The 19,952-nt window shown below is 36.0% G+C and overlaps 1 protein-coding gene across 2 annotated transcripts in view; it reads left to right on the top strand.

Annotated features, from left to right (window-relative positions):
* Positions 1-11,367, top strand: part of YLPM1 (YLP motif containing 1) — a gene marked incomplete at its 5' end in the record, with an annotated part of 35,374 nt that extends 24,007 nt beyond the window's left edge. For both annotated transcript variants that reach the window (XM_083863595.1, XM_083863594.1), the window contains 5 exons: positions 907-993; positions 4,017-4,068; positions 8,880-9,010; positions 10,427-10,606; positions 10,969-11,367. In XM_083863595.1, the coding sequence (XP_083719721.1) occupies positions 907-993; positions 4,017-4,068; positions 8,880-9,010; positions 10,427-10,573 (417 nt within the window). In that variant the 3' untranslated portion in view covers positions 10,574-10,606; positions 10,969-11,367. The remainder of the gene's footprint in view (positions 1-906; positions 994-4,016; positions 4,069-8,879; positions 9,011-10,426; positions 10,607-10,968) is intronic.
* Positions 11,368-19,952: the final 8,585 nt, after the last annotated feature.

The following is a 19,952-nucleotide window of genomic DNA, read 5'->3' as shown; positions in this document are numbered from 1 at the left end:
TTTGGCAGTTGTGTCAGGAGCTCTGAGCATAAATTAGTGTGTTAGTTGTGTGGTCTTTGTGGATGAACCATAGCTGCTTGTTGTTGTCAGAACAGCTCTTGGCATGGCCACAGAAACTGGTAAACTGCTGAAGTAGACAGAGAGTCTTTGCAGTTTGTCATGATGTTAGCAGGTTATTATTAAATCTCCAAAATCTTTGTACTGGAAAATAGTAAACTTTAAGAGGACAGCAAAAGATTCCACTCTAAAATAGGCTCAGAGAATAGCAGATTGGGATTTACAAGGTTTTGCAAATTATGTTAAGAACTGTACATACTTGGAGAGTTTTATGTATTCCAGAGTATATACACAAGTCCCCAGAACAGCTATGAAGCCCAGAAAGTATTGCATTAGATGAGCAGAGTTAGATGTATGTCTTCAAGCATTCTTGTATTTTGTTATGCTGAAGTCTGTGGTTATTATTATTCTTTACTGTGATTTTAAAATACATAAAATATAAGACTTGGTAGAGATGTTCTATGCAGAGATAGCCATTCCAGTTATGTATAAATGGCAAGTTTAAGAGCTTTTTCTGAGATTGCAAGTTTTGAAATGTGATTGTGTGGGAAGCAAGAGAAGTATCTTACTGTTACAGATAGTGGTAACACAAGGAATGCATGTGAAGGAAGGGAATGAGCAGTTTTTGCTTTTCCTCAGAAAATCTTTGCAAAGAATATCCTTTGTCACTCTCTTGCTAGAAGAGAACCTGCTTCTGAGGAAAGCCAGAATGGACACAGTATTTATATATACTGCATCATCATACTTTCTTTTCTATTTGAATTTGGACATCTCTACTTATTCCGTTAAAAAGAAAATAATTAAAAGCCACGCAGTGCCTTGTAAGTCTGTGCATGTGCTTTGGAACAGGTGGAGATGGAGGATTTCGATGCAAATATTGAAGACCAGAAAGAAGAAGCCAAGAAGGACACAGCAGAGGAAGAAGAAAGTGAACTGGTAGGAGACACATCAGCCATCCCTAACAAATTGTTCATTAATGTATCTGAGGGAGAATCTCAGTCTTACAAGTGCCAACCCATTGATCTTAGCAGTGCGATCTTAACACACATGTTTCTAGTAGGTTTTTACTTTAACATTTCTAGGAGAACTTTAATGATAAAATGTATATTTCTTCCTAATTTATTTCTAAGAATACGTGAGTATGTGCTACAAACAGTATTGTCAGTGGAGCATGGTAATGTGCCTCTTAGAGACATTTTAAATTGCAGTACATAATAGTGCTGTCTTCCAGATAATCTGTCTTCCACTTTGTGTGAGAATTACATGAAGTGGAGGGATGGGAACAGTGGGCAAGGATTAATTTAGCTTATTTCCTTTCACGTGTCTAAAGAACTCTCCTCAGCTGTCACAGTATATGACAACAGTTATGAAGACTGCTTTTTCTGCCACGGTTGACTGACTTTGTTTGTCAGGTGGTATTTGCAAGGTGAGGCATTAGGCCTCTTGGATTAATAAAGCATATAGATTGCTCTGAGGAGTGGCTTTTTTAGGTATGTATTTAAAAGGCTACAAAAGTCTTCCTGCTGTAACTTCTTGGTATGTGTTGGAGCTGCAACTGGTCCGTGCTTGATGAGTTGAACATCTCAAATCTTGGTTCCCACAACCAAGCAGTTAAAGTTCAGTAAACAGGAAGTAACCAAAAATGTCCAAGTTGAGCAAAGTGTTTTTCCTTGATGGAAATTTACTATTCCTCAGAAGTGGCAGGTCAGAAAGCAGTTGAAATCAGAATTAAAAGAAGCTTAGGAAAAGTGGATTCTAATAAATGTCTGTTTTTTTCAACATGACTCATTTATTCTCTTTACTAAATTATTCTTGGGTGTAGAATATGAGACTGCATAAAGTATGATTAGAACATTTCAAAGAAGCATTCATGTTTACAAGCATATGGCTGCTAGTCCCATTTCCATGAGCTATAACTAAAAGAGAAAGTTGTCTTTAGCTTTTGAGACATCTGTGCATAAATTTGTGTGTCTGTGTGTGTGTGTGTTGATGGGTTCGGAGGAGTGTCCTAATGTACAGCACTTATAACAATAGGCCTTTTCTTTGAGACAAAGAGAAAGCTTGGTGGTGAAAGCTATGCAAATTATTAAATAACTAAAAGTAATCTGCATATAAGAATGTGTTCTATTCAGATTGACAAGGTACAAAAAAGAGCAAAGCATCATCTGCTGTATGTAATCTCTGGAATTCAGTCAGATGGCTAATCTCAGAGAATTATATCAGACAGAAAGTGAAACAGGACACTGTATTTGGTATCTCTTGCCTTTTTGAGAGCATTTGATAAGAGTTCTGCAATTCATTTTGCTGCATTTAATCCTGTGAGAAAAGGGAGGTCTGAAGCTCCTGCCATCTGGCAGATATCCTTGAAATACCCAACTGTCTTGTACCAAAGGATAAAGTCTGAATCTTTGCTTATCCTATTTGAGGACCGGGATATTGTATAGATTCAGCACACAATAGGCTGTTTCACACCATCAAAGTCACTCTTCTTGCTATTATCAACTCCCATAGGATTGTTTGTAGCATTCAGACAACTCCTGCTTTTCTGTCCTTGATGGTATGAATTATTGATACATTTAACTTAGTGTTCTCACCAGTGTGTCACACATCACTTTGTTTAATGCAGGCTTTTAGCTATGGTGTAAACTTTGAGCAAGCTTTAAAGTGCAAGTTGGTTTTAAATGTATAAATATATGTATATACATGAAATTTATTTATTTGTTACAAGGAAATATTGCAGCACAAACTGTTTTGGTTTGCATTAATTACAGATTTGATTAAAGACAAGAAAATCCAGAGATCTGATAACCTCAAGTCACTGATATGTGCTTGATAGAAAAAAGGTCATTCAAGGATTTTTTTTAAGAGCAGTGCTGAACATAATCAAATGCAGTGTGGCTCTCTGGAATTTACTGGAATACACTCATTTAGTAACACATAGTCTTAACAAATACACATATATTTTTACCACAGTGGAAGCAATCTATAAATAAAGCAGGAAAGAAATTAGTATAATGCAACTGGTTTGTGGATTGTTTGTTTTCTTCTTGAACTGTTCTAGAGTAGTTCTTTTCCCTCTCTATTAAAAAATGTTCTAAAAATAATTAAATTCTCACAGAGGTTATATTCATTACCTTGAGCTTTTCTATGTGGTTGCAGAGGAATATAAGTACTTTTATACCAAATCTGAACAGCTGAAATGAAGGTTGCTTAGTAACAATTCACTTGTCAAAGAATATAAAAAGAAAAGATAACAAGAAGCTAACTAAAATAAATACCTTTTTGCCAAATTTATTTTGATTATGCTCATTTACAAAGAATAAACTGGCTAAAGATCATTACACATGGTGACATTATTTGTAGGGAAAATTGTCTTATAAGAATCATTGCACTTAGAGTACTATTTTAAAATGAAAAGTAATACATAAATCCTAGTGACTCAGCAGATACTCTTATTTAAATTTAAAAAAAATGTTTAATTGTGGATTAACCACTCATACATGAATTTAGTATGTCTCTTCGAAAGGAATAAGTGAAGCTTGTGTTCCAAATCTGGGAATGTGTTCATAAAAGCTTATGGTAACTTTTCATTTGTGTTTGTAAAGCTTTGAATATGCTTTATGCCTGAAAATTGTGTTGCAGTGACTTTGCCACCTGGGATAATACAATACAGTAACTGCACACAGTGCCTTTGCTGTCTGTTAGACTTTTTCTGGAGTTCTGTGTTTGCAGAGGGCAACACTCTTGTAATGATTTGCAAGGGCTGCTGAAATCACTGAATGGGAAGTGGATGCAGAAGTTCTGAAATACCAAGTAATTGGTCCCCATCTGATAATGAGAATTGTGCCTTACAAAAAGAAATACCTTAAACTCCCATTGTAATGCTGTTTCCAGTTCAAAAGTGATATGCATATGTGTCTCTCTCTAATCCTCCGAGCTTCTTTCTGTGTATGATTTAGGGTTACATTCCGAAAAGCAAATGGGAGATGGACACTTCTGAGGCAAAGCTAGGTGGGTATTTATTTTTTCCTGTTTCTTATAGTTGGTATCTAATGATGTTTGCAAGACCTGAATTTTTGGTTTTACTGTGCCTCCTTACAAAGACAAATAAATGCATTGATTTCATACATGTGTCTGAAACTGAAAAAGCGTCTCTACAGAAAAGGAATTTGTCTTCTGCCAGAGGCAGGAGACTTTACTACTTTCTAATCATCACTGTTCTATATACTCATTAATTGTTGTTCCATTTGTTCAAGGGAAGTATTTTGTCTTCAAATTTTAAAAAAGCAATATTTATATTCTTCATCTTTCTATGTTTATTATTTTTATATAAGCAAAGAGTCAACTTACATTGCACTGTGCTCTTCTTTCATATTGCATACCTTTTTTCCTAAGTGTCATCAGTAACTTCTTGCATTCTTGGAGACATGCCTCATAGCTGAACTGTATTGAGAATGTTTCTCTCTTTTCAAAATTGACATCTGTCAGGACAAAGTAGTGGCATGCTTTGAAATTGGTTCTGAATGATTAGGTGTCAGTATACCTTTTCAGTCTTAGGCATTGAAAAGTTATAAGTTCATTATGTTTTGCATAATAGAATTCTTCTTAGTAGTATGCAAAATGGACTTTCTAGGAGCACAAGGGCACAATTTTTGCTGTACTTTTTTGTTCTTATTAGTGCTGATATTAGGATTCTGTCAAAATCAAAAGTAACATTCAGGCAGAAATGCATGCACCACAGCTATGGTGAAAGGATTATTCATGGAAAGGGATTTCTGGTCATTATGATCAGTTTTATTGTGGGTTGTTTGTTTGTTTGTTTTTTTTACTGAACAGTAAAAATTCTAAATGAAAGTTTTGTCCAGACAATCTGCTCAGAACTGCTATTTTTATGTCATGTCTGTGAGAAGTCACAAATATCTAAATGGGACATAGCATGTCTTAAACCTCAATTTTTGAAGTTTGCTTCTCCATGTGTGATACAGCCATGTGCATCATAACTTTTCAATAACCAAAACGCAACTGCACCATAGAAATAGTATTAGGAGGTCTGGCTTGCAGCCTTTCACCTTCTGCTGTTAAGGGCTTAGCTACACCATCTCTTCTGCTGCTATGCTCTCTTTTAAGTCATGTAAGTACTTATGGATTATATCAATGATGTGCAGTACAAGCACCTGCAGTACAAGCAGAGGCATATTGTACTGAATGATTTTGGCATACCAAACAGCTAGGCAGTTAGACAAGTTAGGATTGCTCTCTATTTTTATTGTAAGCAATGATTTATTTAATAATGCAAAATTATTTCTTAAGTTTATGCTAAGAATTGTGTTGTGTTTCCCTCTGTAATAAAAACTCCATTATGTAAAACACGTGGTTTTTATATGGTCTTCACTTAAATGTAAAATGGGGAGCAAGCAGCAGTCACTTTTATGCTGAAGTAAGTTACTTGCAAGGCTGTTGAAATAATCCTTCAACAGAAAAACTTCATTAACAAACTGAGGTTAGCATGCTGCAAGACACAGATCCAGGTGCTGAGAAGGACATTCTATTAAATCTGTATTCACAATTTACTTTTATAGCTATCCTCTAGATTCAGTTTTATATATATGTAGGACTATAGATTAAAAACAAATTCTGACAGAACTTAGGTTTAAAAAAAGCCAGGCATTCCTATGGAATGAATGCAGTTTCCTTGGAAAATTACTCTGTCAGGACAGACAACTTTCAGCTCAGGGTATACGTTAGAAGCACTTAAAGTCTGTGAGTAAGAATTACTACATTTAGTTCACAATAAAGCTTCACAGTAGATGACCAATTATAATTATTTCTGGAAAGGCCTGTAAACTGTGGTGTGCATTATTTACTCCAAAACTGAGTTATTTCCTGGGAACCGACCTGCCCATTAGGTTTATTGTGTTAATCCCAGAGGGCACACATTTGCAGAATGACGCAAATGCAGACTCCAAAAATGTTGAGTTTGTTTTGGTTTTTTTGTTTTCTTTCTGAGTAGATGTTGTTACACGAAAGCACAGTAAGATCTCGCCGATTGTAATAAACCTCAGAAAATGTCTGAAAAGTTTGAGTTCTTTAGCTGCAGACAGTGACTTGTGACAACTGCCAAACACATTCCCCAGAGCTCCTCCTTTAACACAGATTTACTTTATTCTTACATTCCTCTTGAGTATGTGTGTGATCTATCATTTCCTTATGTGCTGTGCACAGTCACAATTTTATTCTGAAAGTTTATTCATGGGTCTTCTCTGTGCAAAGTGCACACAGCTTTTTACATTGAAATTTAAAGTAATGGACTTTCATTTTTAAAATTTGTTAGTAGTGTTTAGTGCAATGCTCTGTTTCAAGGTGTAGCTCAGTGGCAAGTTCTACAAACTTTCAGGAATGGAGAAATGAGCTCTTATGTAGCTGAAACTTTGATACCATTGTAAAATTTGCTCTAGAATAAAATGGGATTCTACATAAAACTTTGCGACTTTTGTATAAGAAGGGCAAAATTTAACTGATTGATTTATTTAGGTTTCGAAGGAGCTAATTAAGTTACTTTCAGATGTTACTTTAAAAATTCTAAAGGTGAGTTTTTAAGTTTTGTGGGTTTTCAGAAATGGTGCTGCTTTGTTTTTTTTAAATTTAAAATGATAAAATTATGTTCAGTAGTTTAAATAATCATCAGCCATAAATAATCACAAGTATAATAATCACAGTGTTACAAAATGGCATCTTGTCACATTTTCAGAAAAAGAATATTCTGAAATAATCCTTTGTGGCAGGTTTTTGACATTTGTGTAGTGTCTACTGCATGACACATGTACCTTGAACCGCAATAGTATGGATGGAAGCAGACTCCTTTGGAAAAGCAATCCAGCTTCAAACATGGAAGGACATAACATTTTGAAATAAATTCTGTGTAGCAGTAACAAAAAGTGACAGAAAGGAACTACATATTCAGAACAGCTTCTGAGCTCCTCTACTGATATTTGAGCATTACACATTTCTCAGTGATGTTTTCAATATTTTGGTGTGCACTTAACTTAATTTCGATAATGAGGTGAGCTTGCATCATAGCTTCCTTCCAACAGGTATATATCTGCTGTCTACAGGTATTTGCCAACAGAGAGCTCCTCAGTTTTCACTTCTTCATGTTCCTAAATGTTCCTCAATGAATTTGTTGATCTCCTTTTCAATGTTATTTTTTTCTGGAAATACTTAATGCCACAAATGATCTACACTGATTGAACGTAATACTGAGAAATAGTGCAAGTACATTATGTGCTGGAGTGAAAGGAATATTGTATAAATCAATTTTGTCTTCTAGAGGGAGAGTCGCCTTTCTGTGGAGATTGAGCATCAAATTTTGGCAGATTTAACTTAGAGCAAAAGAAGAACCTTAACTAAAACCTGTAATAGATACAAATATTCTGAACATTTTTCTAAAGTGTTGGGTATTTTAAGAAGCAGGGGGATTATCATGTTTTATTAGAAAAAGCTCTGTATCTGTTCCAGGGAAATGGGACAAAGATTGAGTCTTTTAAAGGTTTTGAGCTGTATGAGGGAGAAATAACTTCATTAGTTTATGGCCTTTAAATGATACTAGCATGTCTGCAGTACCATTGCCTCACATTATGTCCATTTTTACTCTTCTCTTTCCCATATTACGTAAAAAAACCTCATCTCTGAACTGAGCTTCTTTAAGTACATATCTTTGAACATCATCTTCTGCTATCCAGAAAATAATGCTGCCTTGTATTTGGTCTGTTTCTGAGGCCTTTTGTGGGTGAATTTAATTACAACAGTGACTTCTGAAACAGTATTTCTAACGTCACCGGTAATGGTTTAATGAATGTAATCGCCAAGCTCAGTGTTCCTTATACACATACTTGAATTGTTGGCTTATAAATTGGTAGTTTAAATCAACAGAAGTAACAGAATTTCCTTTGACTTGTAGAGCCGGTTTTCCTTTTCATGGTTGTTCGTAATCTTATGATGAATGTTTCATCTCCTTTCCAAAGACAGTTTGTCACATAATTTCAAGAAGGTGTTGTTTTCTTTACTGACAATCAGTGTCTAAAGAGGAACAAAATTTTAGAACCTAGGAATGGAATTCTTTCTCCTTATGTTGTATTGGTTCAATAAGAAAAAGAAGAAAATGAGGACTGTTGGATGAATGTGCCGCTCAAATATTCATGACTCACCTTTTACACCATGAAAGAAAAGATTCTGAGATATTTTTCTCCCAGTCCTGGAAGACTTTTTAAGTGGTTTGCCTTACGGGGAGAGAAAAAGAAAGGGGAGGATCAGCCTTTCCAAGAAACATTTTGTTTATTAGAAACAGTATCTCGAAAACTTGTCTTTGATGCATTAAATTATATAATTGCCACTTGTTTCCTGGTACTGCATGTATGCCATGTTTGACACAGTATTGATCCCCAAATTTGGGAAAAATGCTACATCTTTAGTATTGTGTTCAAATACAGGAAGATGGATCTGTGGTTCCTAGCTATCGTTGGCTATATTGTACCTGTAAGGACAGACTCCGTATAGATCCGGAAGAGCAAACTTTTTCTCTCTCATATAGAAAACAACACTGAGTGTTATTGCCACACAGTTAACGTGAAAGATCAATAAAACTTGAAAACTGTGTTGAGTCTTCTCTAGTTTATTTCAACTCTCATCACTACACCTGTCAAGACAAGCTGGATGTACAAATTCTGCTGCTCGTTCTTTTGAAAAGTTTTCCACTCTCATCTTGTTTGTGTGAATAATAGAAAAAATAATCTCCCTTAACGCTGAGGCTCTGTGTTTGTTCTCAGACAAGCTGGATGGTTTGCGGACTGGCACTAAAAGAAAACGTGACTGGGAAGCAATTGCCAGCAGAATAGAAGATTATCTGCAGCTTCCAGATGACTACGATACACGTGCTTCTGAACCTGGAAAGAAAAGGGTAATAAATTTTCAAATGACTTTCTGTATATAACCTTTTAATAGTCTCTGTGAAATCAAGTCATTCAATGTCCACGAATATGGGAATTTCATTGACTCACTTTTCATTTTGCTGTTCCATTAGATTCTGTAAGAGATTATGCTTGCAAGTAGGGTCTTCCAGAGGTAAACGTATTTAGTTATAATAGAGCTAGAAATTGTAGATAATACAGATTAACTATGCATGACATGGTCTGAGTACAAAATGCTGAATGTTTAAAATCTCTTGTGATAAAAGGGGGAAAATCATAGAGGGAGATGAAAGAGAGGTAATAGAAAGAGATAATGGGTTTTTTTTCTTCTCCTAAATAGAAAGACCAGATTTTGCCACTAGACGTAATTTGAATTAACTATCAGTGTTTGGGTATTGTTTTGCTCTGTAATGTCAAATAGAAAACTGATAGTACTGGACAGTGTATCTGAGAGAAGCTGAGGTGCTTAAGGCATTGGCAAAGGAGATGGTGGTGGAAGAAAACCAACGTTGCTTATCAGTAGAAATGTCAGGAAATCATGGTAGACTCTGGATAGGGATGTGCAGAAAACTGATGAGGCTATGTTCCCCAGTAATACGGGGGCCCGAATGAGACTAATCAGTATGGCGAAGAAGCGCTCTTTCACTTACCATTTTTTCTTGTCCTGCAGTGGTGTGTTTCAGCTGAGTTTCTGGACTGTAGCCTTTCTTCATTGCATTTCCCCCTCCCTCCTTCCTGTTGCTCTCCCTCCCATCAGTGTCTTGTTTTGGGGGTGTTCACTGTGTATGTTTGAACAGGATAAATGCAAGGGATCTGCATTACCATAAAGAGGTGCAGTGCAGATATGGAGATGTAAAGATGGGGAAATAACATATGTATGAAAGAGTTACTTAGTGTAAAGAAATAGTGGAAAAATTTAAATAGAAATGTATCACATAAGATAGAGAAGAAAACTGTCCTTCATTCAGTTATTCATTGCTGACTTGCTCTTCAACACTGTCTTTCAGTAGGTTCATAGTCATCTTCTAGATGTTTCCATTGTGCAACTGAAAGACAGATTTCCCAGAAAATTAGAACAGTAAATGAGTCTTGGATAATTCTTCCTGCAGAAAGCGTTGCATTGAACAGAGAAATAATTGTAGTAGTTACACTTCAACTCCCAGAACTATAGCACTGAAATGGAAAAAGCTTATCATCTGTACATTTCTTCTACTCCATAGAACACCTGGTTTATTCAATTAAAAATAATTTCCCTCTTTACATATCAGAAAAAAAAAAAAAACCCTACCTGTTGTAAGGAAAATGAGTAGAAATTAGTATTCTTGTATTCTTGCTTGCAGTAGAAAACCTAGACTCATATCAGGATTTCTTGGAAGATTATTGTACTGATGGGATGTTCTCCATAGGTGCGATGGGCAGATCTAGAAGAAAAAAAAGATGCTGACAGGAAAAGGGCCATCGGTTTTGTTGTGGGACAAACCGACTGGGAGAAGATAACAGACGAAAGTGGTCACCTTGCTGAGAGAGCCCTCAACCGCACCAAGTATATATGAAAAAGTGGTTAAGTGGATTTTTGTGCCTTTGAGGTAAATAATTCAGTCTTCCTGTGTATTTATAGCCTTGATGTTTTTCAAGAGTTGAGGCTGCAGTTCACCACATTGTTAGGGTTCTCCCAAACAAGGCTGTGATTTGGAACTTTGTATGATAGGTGTCAGCTGTGCCTAGGTCAACATACAGCCTTCTGTACAGCACCTGACAATAAAGGAGGAAGGATTATCAGCTATCAAATCACCCAACCTTATTACAAGGAAGCTTGTGGTTTCATAAAGACTAGTTTAACTGTGTATCTACTAGTCCTGTTGAGTTCAGATGTTGCTTATCAGATCTTAATTCTAACCATATTAATTGCTGGTTTATGTGAAATAACAAACTTTTCCTTTCTTTACAGGCCATTTGCTCTGAGGAGAAGTGAACCAAGGTGTCATGAGCATCTTGCATGGGTCATGTCACTCCCACCTTCACAGTTTTTCTTTGTTACTTTAGTTTCAGCAGTTTTCTCAAGATACTGGCAGAAAACCAGTGCCCTCAAAAAACTCATTGAATCCCACTGCTCCTAAGTGAGAGACAGTTTACTTTTTAATATTTTTGGAGGGGAGGGAGGGGGAGGGTCAGTAGTTTTAGCTGCTCTTTGTGGAATAAAATTGGAAGGATTAGACAGATGTTACCTCCACTGTACCATCACAGAATGTTTATCACCTTTGCTCTGTGGATGTTCTCGTTTTATACTGTATGTACCTTGTAGCTTATTGTATTAGGAAGCAGAACAATAAATTTCACTATAAACTCAGTGTTCTTGGTGGACCATATAGTATGGTTTTTGTTTGATGTTTTAAATGTGGTCTGTGTTCACATGTTAGTGAACATCCTTACCTGGAAGATGTACTGTGCTCATGTACTGTCCATGTACAGTATGTACATGTTACAGGTTTTTCACCTGCTCTTCTTCTCATAGCCAGATCCATTAAGACCCCAGGTCTTGCTGGCCTTTAGGAGTTTGTGTTTCTGGAAAGCAGGAATATCATTATGTTTGGATCATAGTTTCTCAGTTTTGTCAAATTTTCGTTACTACGTGAGTATGAACTGTGTTGGGTGGTTCTGTAATGTTCAAGGTAGCAGTGTATGAAAAGCTTGTCTTCAATGCTCAATATGAAAACAGATACTACAGAGTTCTCTGAGGGGCAGCCTAGAAAATTTGTTTTGGTCTTACTGTGTCTTTTAGTCAACACTGATCCCCATGCAGGGTATTTCATTTCATTCATAAGTCTACTGAGTCATAGTGATACATCATTAAAAGGAATTACTAAGACCAGAGGTTATACTCTTCTTTTCCTTTGATAAATGCATTAGGCTTGATTAAAAAAAAAGATAAATGAATAACAGTTCACACTATTAAGAGTGGTACAGATTTTTCATAGATGCTGGGAAATCAATTCTGCAGAGCATCAGGTTTGCTGATGAAAACTTTTTGTCCTCCCAGGTTTCGAAACAAATGCTTTGCATTAACAATGTCGTAACCAAGAAAGGGGTTTAAATCTGAAAATAATTGCTGTTTTAATGGTGAATTGAATTTTTTGAAATGAATGAAGTCCTGAATTTTCCCTCTGTGTTGAGTGATTACACTGTGCTTTGCATCTAGGTTGGTAAATCAGCTTGTTCTAATGTGGTGGTAGTTCAGGTTGTTAAAGGAGAGAATGCTTGTAATAGATGCGTTTGCTTGCCATTCGAATGTTTTGGTTTATTGGCTGCTTCTCAGCCTTCTCTGTGGTGCATGATTAAAAGTTATTTAGTAAACAAGAGGAATAGCTGAACTTGTATTATGCCCTGAATATGTTTAATACAAGAAAATTGAGCCCTCTGAATGCAGCGTTTTTAAAATAGAAGATATTAAATGCACATTTTCTGTTTGCATGTACTTTACATAGCATACATAAATACTCTTTGAATTGTGACAAAGAATTGTTGACAAAGGGAAACAAATAGTTAAAAAGAAATGAGTACTGTGTATTGCTGTGGAAATCATGTGAGCTTCAATTTGGAGAAGTTATTCTCAGGTTTGTGTAAAATGGGTTTCAGTTTTCCATAACAAAACTGGAGTTCGTGTGGCACACCATGAGTTGATGCTGCTTCTTACTCTTCAAAACTGATAGTGATTTTGTCTGTATTTTTGTTAATACAACTGTACCAGATCCTTTTCTAACATTTTTCCTTCCAGACTAAAGAGTACTTCTGGAGCATTCAAATGAATAGTGTCTGACAGACGTTTCAATATTGTTTACTGGTTTTATGAATTTTGAAATTATTTTAGCAGATAATACCAAGAGGTTATGTCATGCTGTTTATTCTGTGGTGCATGTAGAACTAAAGAAAAATAGCAGAGAGTATACATAAAATTATACTTTACTCTGATGAGAAAATATATCAATCTTGAAGTTTAAAGCAAAATTCAGTTATGAAAACATACTGTTGTAGAATGTTGTCAGACTGTTTGACCAGAAAAGGCTAAAGGGCTTGGCTTTTGTTGTTTTGCTGAAGTTCAGAAGTTTTCCCCTTCTTTAGTACAGAAATACCAATATATCCATAATCTTTGCCATTTGTTTCAGTTGGTTTGAATGTTTAGCAGATCAGTCTTCAACTTCTCGATGGGAAGTGGCTCTGAAAGAAAATAACTTTTGCCAGAACTACAACCTATAGCAGATTCTACATACTCTAGACATTCAATGACTGAAGAAATGAAGCAAAAAGGAAAAGTTCATCGTTGCTGCTGGCAGAACTGAGAATAGCTAGCTAGTCCCTTGCTTGGCTCCTAACCAGAGGTTGGTGATTAGTGATTTTGCTTTTGTCTGGGAAGTCCTTCAGTGCAGAATACATTGTCTTGATCCTGATTTAGTTTTTATTCATTTGCTCACTGATATTTTCAGTAGCACCTTTCACTGCACTGAGCAGAATGAATACCAACTTTCATTGATAACTAAATAGGAAGATGCGCATCTAGCGCTCTCATGTAATGATCCATCTTTGACCATGCATGCAATTGTGCTAACTCTAAGTTGAGCAGTTTCTGTGCATCACGTTGAAAAATTCAACTCTGAAAAAAACATCAGCTGCTGCAGAATGGAGTTGCTACCTTCTCAGCAAAGTTGACTGTTAAAACAGTATTTTCTGCAAATTGCAGTTTCTTATGACACTTCAGGTTTTTTCAAGTCAATTTGTTTTTTTAATATTGAAGCTACCTGTCTCAGAGAAATATGTGTTGTTTTTGCTAGGGAATGTGCTACATGTTGTATTATGTGAATAGAGCACAGTTGTCATCTTCAGTCACCTTGTGTTTTACTTAGGATTGCTCATTAAGTATGGTGGTCTGACTGTGGTAAAAAAGAGTGAGATAATAGCTGAGAGTTCAGTTCTCGGCTGAGATCAGTTCTAGAAATTTGTTTTTCTGTTTTCTCAAATGTTTACATCAACAAAGATAAATAACTTACCTTGCATTATTAGTTCCCAGAGTTTAGAAGGAAAGAATTGATATTGGTACAAGTTAGTTTGACTTTTCACACATCAAATTGGGTTTGGCACTTTTTGGACTTTGATCATCTTTGTTAACCCTGTCCATTAGGTTTTCCTTGCTGATTGATACATAGAGTACATCACTGCTCTTACTTCTTTTTAAGGTATTGTTTTAACTATTTTCAGAAGCCTTTTAATCTCTAAGCAACCATTTAGGTAACCATGGAGATACTGACTAAGATTTCAGTAGAGGCTTTTCTGAAAGGATTGAATTGGAAAAGTAGAGTTGTGACATTACACTGAAACATGTATTAACCTATCCCCAAAAAGCCCACATCTAATGCAGTTGAATAGTTAAAAATTATCATAGAACTGTAAGTTGCAAGTCACATAGGAAAGTATGATTCCTGCAGAAGAATAGTCTGTAGGTAGTGTGCTTTTAAATGAGAGAGGAACATGACCTCACCAGCCAAAATCAGTTTTTCCCAATATGAGATTTCAACATCATCAGAACACTTCAAGAATCCTTTTCAAAGGACTAAAGTAATTCTGCCTGAGGGACACTTTGCTGTCACCTAAAGAAATTCATTGTTACCAGAAGAAAAAATACTTTGTCCATTTATATAAATGCAGCTGTCATGGCGAATCATTTTGTGCCCATAGGACACAATTTCCCTTAGCAGGTTGTGCCGTTTTATTATTCATGTTACTGCCACCCACACAATACTGGACAGACCTTGGGATTTGAAGAAACGTGGTTGAGCTGGGTTTGGAAGCAAGATGTGCCATTTTCTGCTATGAAGTTCATGCTGTCTCTGGCAGCATGCAGCTAGGTAACTGAGCTGGCAGAACTGAAAGCCTGGAACTCTCCTGGAGTATTGTAATTCAGCATACAAGAACTGGAAAGGAGAAGCAGTACTGCATTTTCTTTGCTTGTGGAGTGTTCGCATGGCATGCATCCTCAGGAAGCTAAATAGTGATGGATACATGGTTCCTTTCTGTTATGTCTCTCTTCACTATTTAATGGTTCTCAGATTACTTCTGGAAAATTAGTTCTGAATTCTGAGCTTGTGGTCTACTGACAATTTGGGATCAAACTGCAGCAGGACAACTGGCATACTATGAGATAAAATATTTGAGGAGCAGAGATGGCCATCACAGTTGAGATCTGTAGGCTTGCAGCATCAACTGATCTTAAACTGTGGTTATACTTAGTTTTCTTCTCATAGTAAAAATGAGAAGTGAAAGAATAAAAGTTTCACAGAATTTAAAATATGAATGGCACATTTCTGATTTCAGTCTCTAGGGCAATCATCTTTATTCTCTCATAAAACTTGAATCAAAATTGTTTTCTCTTCTGCTCATCTATTTCTACATGTGTGAGTCAGAATCCTTCAGTAACTAAAGGACCATTTACTCCAAGGAACACTTCTAATTTCTGCTCAAGATTAATCACTTCTTCATGGTGAAATTGTCTTGTTTTATTCTTACTTGTGAAGTGTTCCAGCAATTGTGATGTCTCTTCCAAATTTGCATGGTACTGAATCTGCAGCCTGGAGCCTTAAGTCTTCCTCATGCATGTAGATTGGAAAATTAATAATGACAGTATTCCATTCAGGTGAATGATCACCTCTAGATGTTTAATACTCCTTGGAAGAAGAATGCATTTTTATTAATGATTTTGCTTAAATCAGGTAAGCTCAAGTACTGTTATCAAATAAAGGCACAGCAAGTTACTGTAAATGAAGAGCCAAAAGTGTTTTGAAGTTGTTTATATTTTCTATTCTGTGTTAAGTTTCTAGACAGGAGGCTCTAGTCTCTTTGAATTGTAGGATTTAGTATTTCAATATGCAAAACAAAAGATGTAAGGATGTCTTGGTGGAAATGGAACAGTTTCATTTTTTCCCAAGATTCTTCTGCCTTGTGGAACTCTCAGATTGAATCTTTTTGGGAGAGGAGACCTCTCCCCCCGGCTAGTGCTCTGGAGTGTCAGTCGGTCAAGTGTTTCTCCATACTGTTTCCCTTGTTCATTTGTACAGGGACAACCTTTGTTTCCATAACTGGTCAAGATACACCTGTATGAATGGACGTTCAGCTTTACACAAGAAATTCCTAATGCTTTGCATTAGGATGGCGTCTGAACTGTCTGCTGTGACCATTATATTCCTATATGAAGTTACTTTTTGAACAGTAACTGTTCAAAAAGTAACAGTAGCGTTAGTACTCTCAGGAATACATGAAGACTGCAAGGTTGTCATCACTTCTCCAGTTCCTGTGATGCTGCTGTCTTTGGAGAGAAATTATAACTGCAGTGGTCCTTGGAGGGAAAAAACAGATGCAAAAAAGGAAAAGGAGTTCTATTACTCTAATTATCAGAGCTGGAATCTGTCTTGTGTGGGTAGAATGTGCTTGCAGCTCCACTGTCTTGAGATGTCTGATTTAGCTACTGGCTGTATATATGTTTATGGAGGAGAATCTTAAATTAATCCTTGCCATTTTTTGCCTGCATGTCAAGAGTGTAGTTGAGCAAGCTGATTTAGAAAGCAGTTTGTCTGGAAGAAGCTTTTTAAGGGTTACATGTAAACTGAAAAATTATCAAAGGAAAAAAAAAAGTTTTTCAGATCTAAAATTTTTTCTGTTTAAATCTTGTAGGATGTTAACTCTCTGGGATTAGCACAGAAAGAGAAGAGATCTGCAAGTCTTCTTGGTGTCAGAGTGTAAATAGCCTTTAACTGCAGAAATATTTGTATTGAAAATTACTTTAGTGATGACATACAATGTATGTGGATGACAAGATTTCTTAAGCAGTATTTTAATTTTTTTTTTATATTCTGTTTCGGTAAGTTTGATGCAAATAGTAATAAAAGTTTTATTTGACTGCTGTCACTGACCCAGGTACAAGCCTTTGCATATATGTGGCTTCTGGTTTTTTGAGAAGACCTTATTACTGTTTGAAGGACAGAAAACCTTGCTGACAAACACCTGCATTGTTTCAATGTATTCTTCTGGGAATGCTCAAAACTCTTGTGGAAGTGATGAGTCTTTACTGCTATGCTTTGAGGTGTTTGTTTTTCCATTTCCATTGAACTACAGTTGCCAAATTCTTTTCTTTGAAGGCGTGGACAGATCAACTAGTCTGGTAGCCGATCTCATTGTACTCCTCAATTAGTCACACAGAAATCGAGATTTTTCAAGTAATGACAACCAGATGGCACTAAAGCACTGAATTCATGTTAGGATTAAATTGGGGGGGAAAAACATGATACTGATTCCACAGTAATTTGATTTTTGTTGTTTCGTGTTGCCTGATACAGTTATAAACCAGTAGCTTCTACTTCATGAAGGAAAGCAGCCACTTTTCTATGGAAAAAAAATCAGTGATTAACGTTGTGCTCTTCTGCAGAGTATCAGTTGCAGTCCACAGTCAAGATTTTGTGCTCCATTGAACCTACAGGCTGTATAAACATGGAATAAAATCTTTTTCTCCTTTAATGAGAGGCATCAAAATTAAATGATCATATATATCCTCCTAAAAACCTTGACAACTGCTGACTTCTAACGAAAATTAGATTCAACTTGCTTATAGCTGCTTTTGGAGCATAAAGTCTTTAAATATATTGTAGTAAGAAATAATACTTCTGAAGCCTTCCAGAGTTTTTTATTGCATCTTTTGTGGGGTTTTTGTTTATTTGTTTGCTTTTCTTCTTGGAGTGAAGAAAAATAAGGATAAATACCCAAGCCAAAACACTAATGGTAGTTCTTGTAGAAGAACCTGGTAACTTTACTCTGGCTAAGAAGTCTCAGAACTTCAGCTTGATCCAGAGGATCTGTCATAATGAAACAAACTTGCAGCTCTAATGTGAACTGTTCAAATAGGTTTCCACAATGTACAATATGATTGCTGCACAGTTTGCAGGAGGTACTTTATAGTTAGGGAGGAATGTGAATATTCTTTTCCAAGAAGTTTACAACCTACGTGTTGCTTTATTAAGAATATAACTGTTTGTATCTCCTTTCCTTTTTCCCAATAGCCAGGGAAAGTCTGTTGTAAGGCTGAAGGGATGGCCCTGAGGTTGACTTGGGTATAAACTTCCTCATTTTTACTTCAAAGCCTGCTTATTATAGTTTCATTGCTGCATATATGGTTCAGATGTAGCTTGAGAAGAATATTCCGGTGCCTTTTAAGCAATTCTTTTACGAATCTTTTGGAAGAGGCATTAAATTGGTGAGTATGCTGCATTGCTAACAGTATAGTATGTTAACAGTGCATGCCTGTTATGTTCTATTTAAAGACAGACTTGAAGCAAAATAAAAATCTAACTCAAAAGTTAGATTTACCTCAGTAAAACCAGAAATTACTGTTTGACTTCGTTTCAGTTTTGGGGAGCTGTTGACACCTTTGACCTTCAGTGATAAATCTTTCTTCATCACCTTCCTTATCACTTGTATCCAGTGCTGGTTTGTAGAAGGTTATCTGTGACCTGCAGACTTCCATCCTTTTCTTGTTCCTTGGTTAGACTTTTAGCAATGTGCTATGTTGAAGAAAAGGACTTTCTAGAAGTTAAAACTGGCACAGTTTATGTTTTGCTTATGTGAAAATGCTGACCATATCATGTATCGTGTTGCACTATGCTTGGATAGTTTTTCGCATTATTCAAAAGTAATTTCATACAGTTGTCCAGAGAATTTCTCTCTCAAAGGCTATTCTTTACTGCATCCTCTGATGCAGCAGCAGCAGCCATTGCAAAGTTTTGGAGACAAGTTCCTCAACAGTGTCACTGCTGAGCAATCTCCTACAGATTGTCTTTCTCAGGGATATTGCAACATTTCTCTCTTCATTCAGACCTTTCTTCTTAGCATATGAAGTTTTTGGTGTTAAGTTTTGTGAACAGAAAATGGTGGATGCTGTGTTCTTGTGCATGGGCAGTTGTTTATCATTCCTAGTGAAACAAAACGTCAGAAACACACACTGCTTACAAGTCTGCATGAGGTCCGGGGTTAGTAATGAGATGACTACAATCTTGCAGGAGTGTAATATATGTTGGTTTTTCTTTTCTGAATTGTTGTGGCATTTCCTTTTACCTTAACTTGTCCTTGGCTATGTGCATCAAGATGAGGGACATCTTTTTTAACAATGAAAGCTACTTGCTAGCCTTGAGGTACAAGAGAGAAAAATAAAGAACTTTTGTCTTGTGGTAATTAACTTACTTGGGGAAAAAATTTTAATGCATTTTCTAGCACAGGTCATGAACAAATATGTAATGTACCTAGTATGTACATTGTATAAAATGTGTGATGATGAAATTGGTTTCCCTTACATTCAGTTCTCCACCTGGATTAGTCCTATCCAACAGACATTTAAGACCTGTACATGGCCTTCAGAGTCTTCTGCAGTGATATTTTTCAAGTTTCAGACTTTGCTGTAGATTTTTTTTTTCTCAGTGTTAGTGTCAAGTTGCATACACCTGGCAAGTAGAGTTCAGTGTAGCTAAATATATACATGGAGTCTATATGTAGTAGAGAGATTACTAACTTTCTGCAATATGTAGGTGCTTTTTTTTTTTTACTAGTTTCACTGTTCCAAATCTTTGATACACAAGCAATAATGGAAATAATGAGTTTAAAATCATTCAAATTATTAAAATATTTTACAGATATGCATATGATTGGCATGTTTCCTGGCAAAAAGAGTATAATTGACAGCAAAATCAAGACTGGACAATATTCTAGGGAATTTTGTAAAGTGTAAAAGGGTAGGAGTACATTGTGAAAAAATAAGAATGAGAGTTCAGCATTCAGTATCAGATTCCTCTTTTTTTTTTTTTTTTTCTGATTTTCTAACTGTGATAAAAGATGAAAGTCTGAAAATAG

This window comes from Zosterops lateralis (genome assembly GCF_965231275.1).
Source record: "Zosterops lateralis genome assembly, chromosome: 6".
NCBI classification, from domain to species: domain Eukaryota; kingdom Metazoa; phylum Chordata; class Aves; order Passeriformes; family Zosteropidae; genus Zosterops; species Zosterops lateralis.
This window is presented reverse-complemented; position numbering and strand designations above follow the sequence as displayed.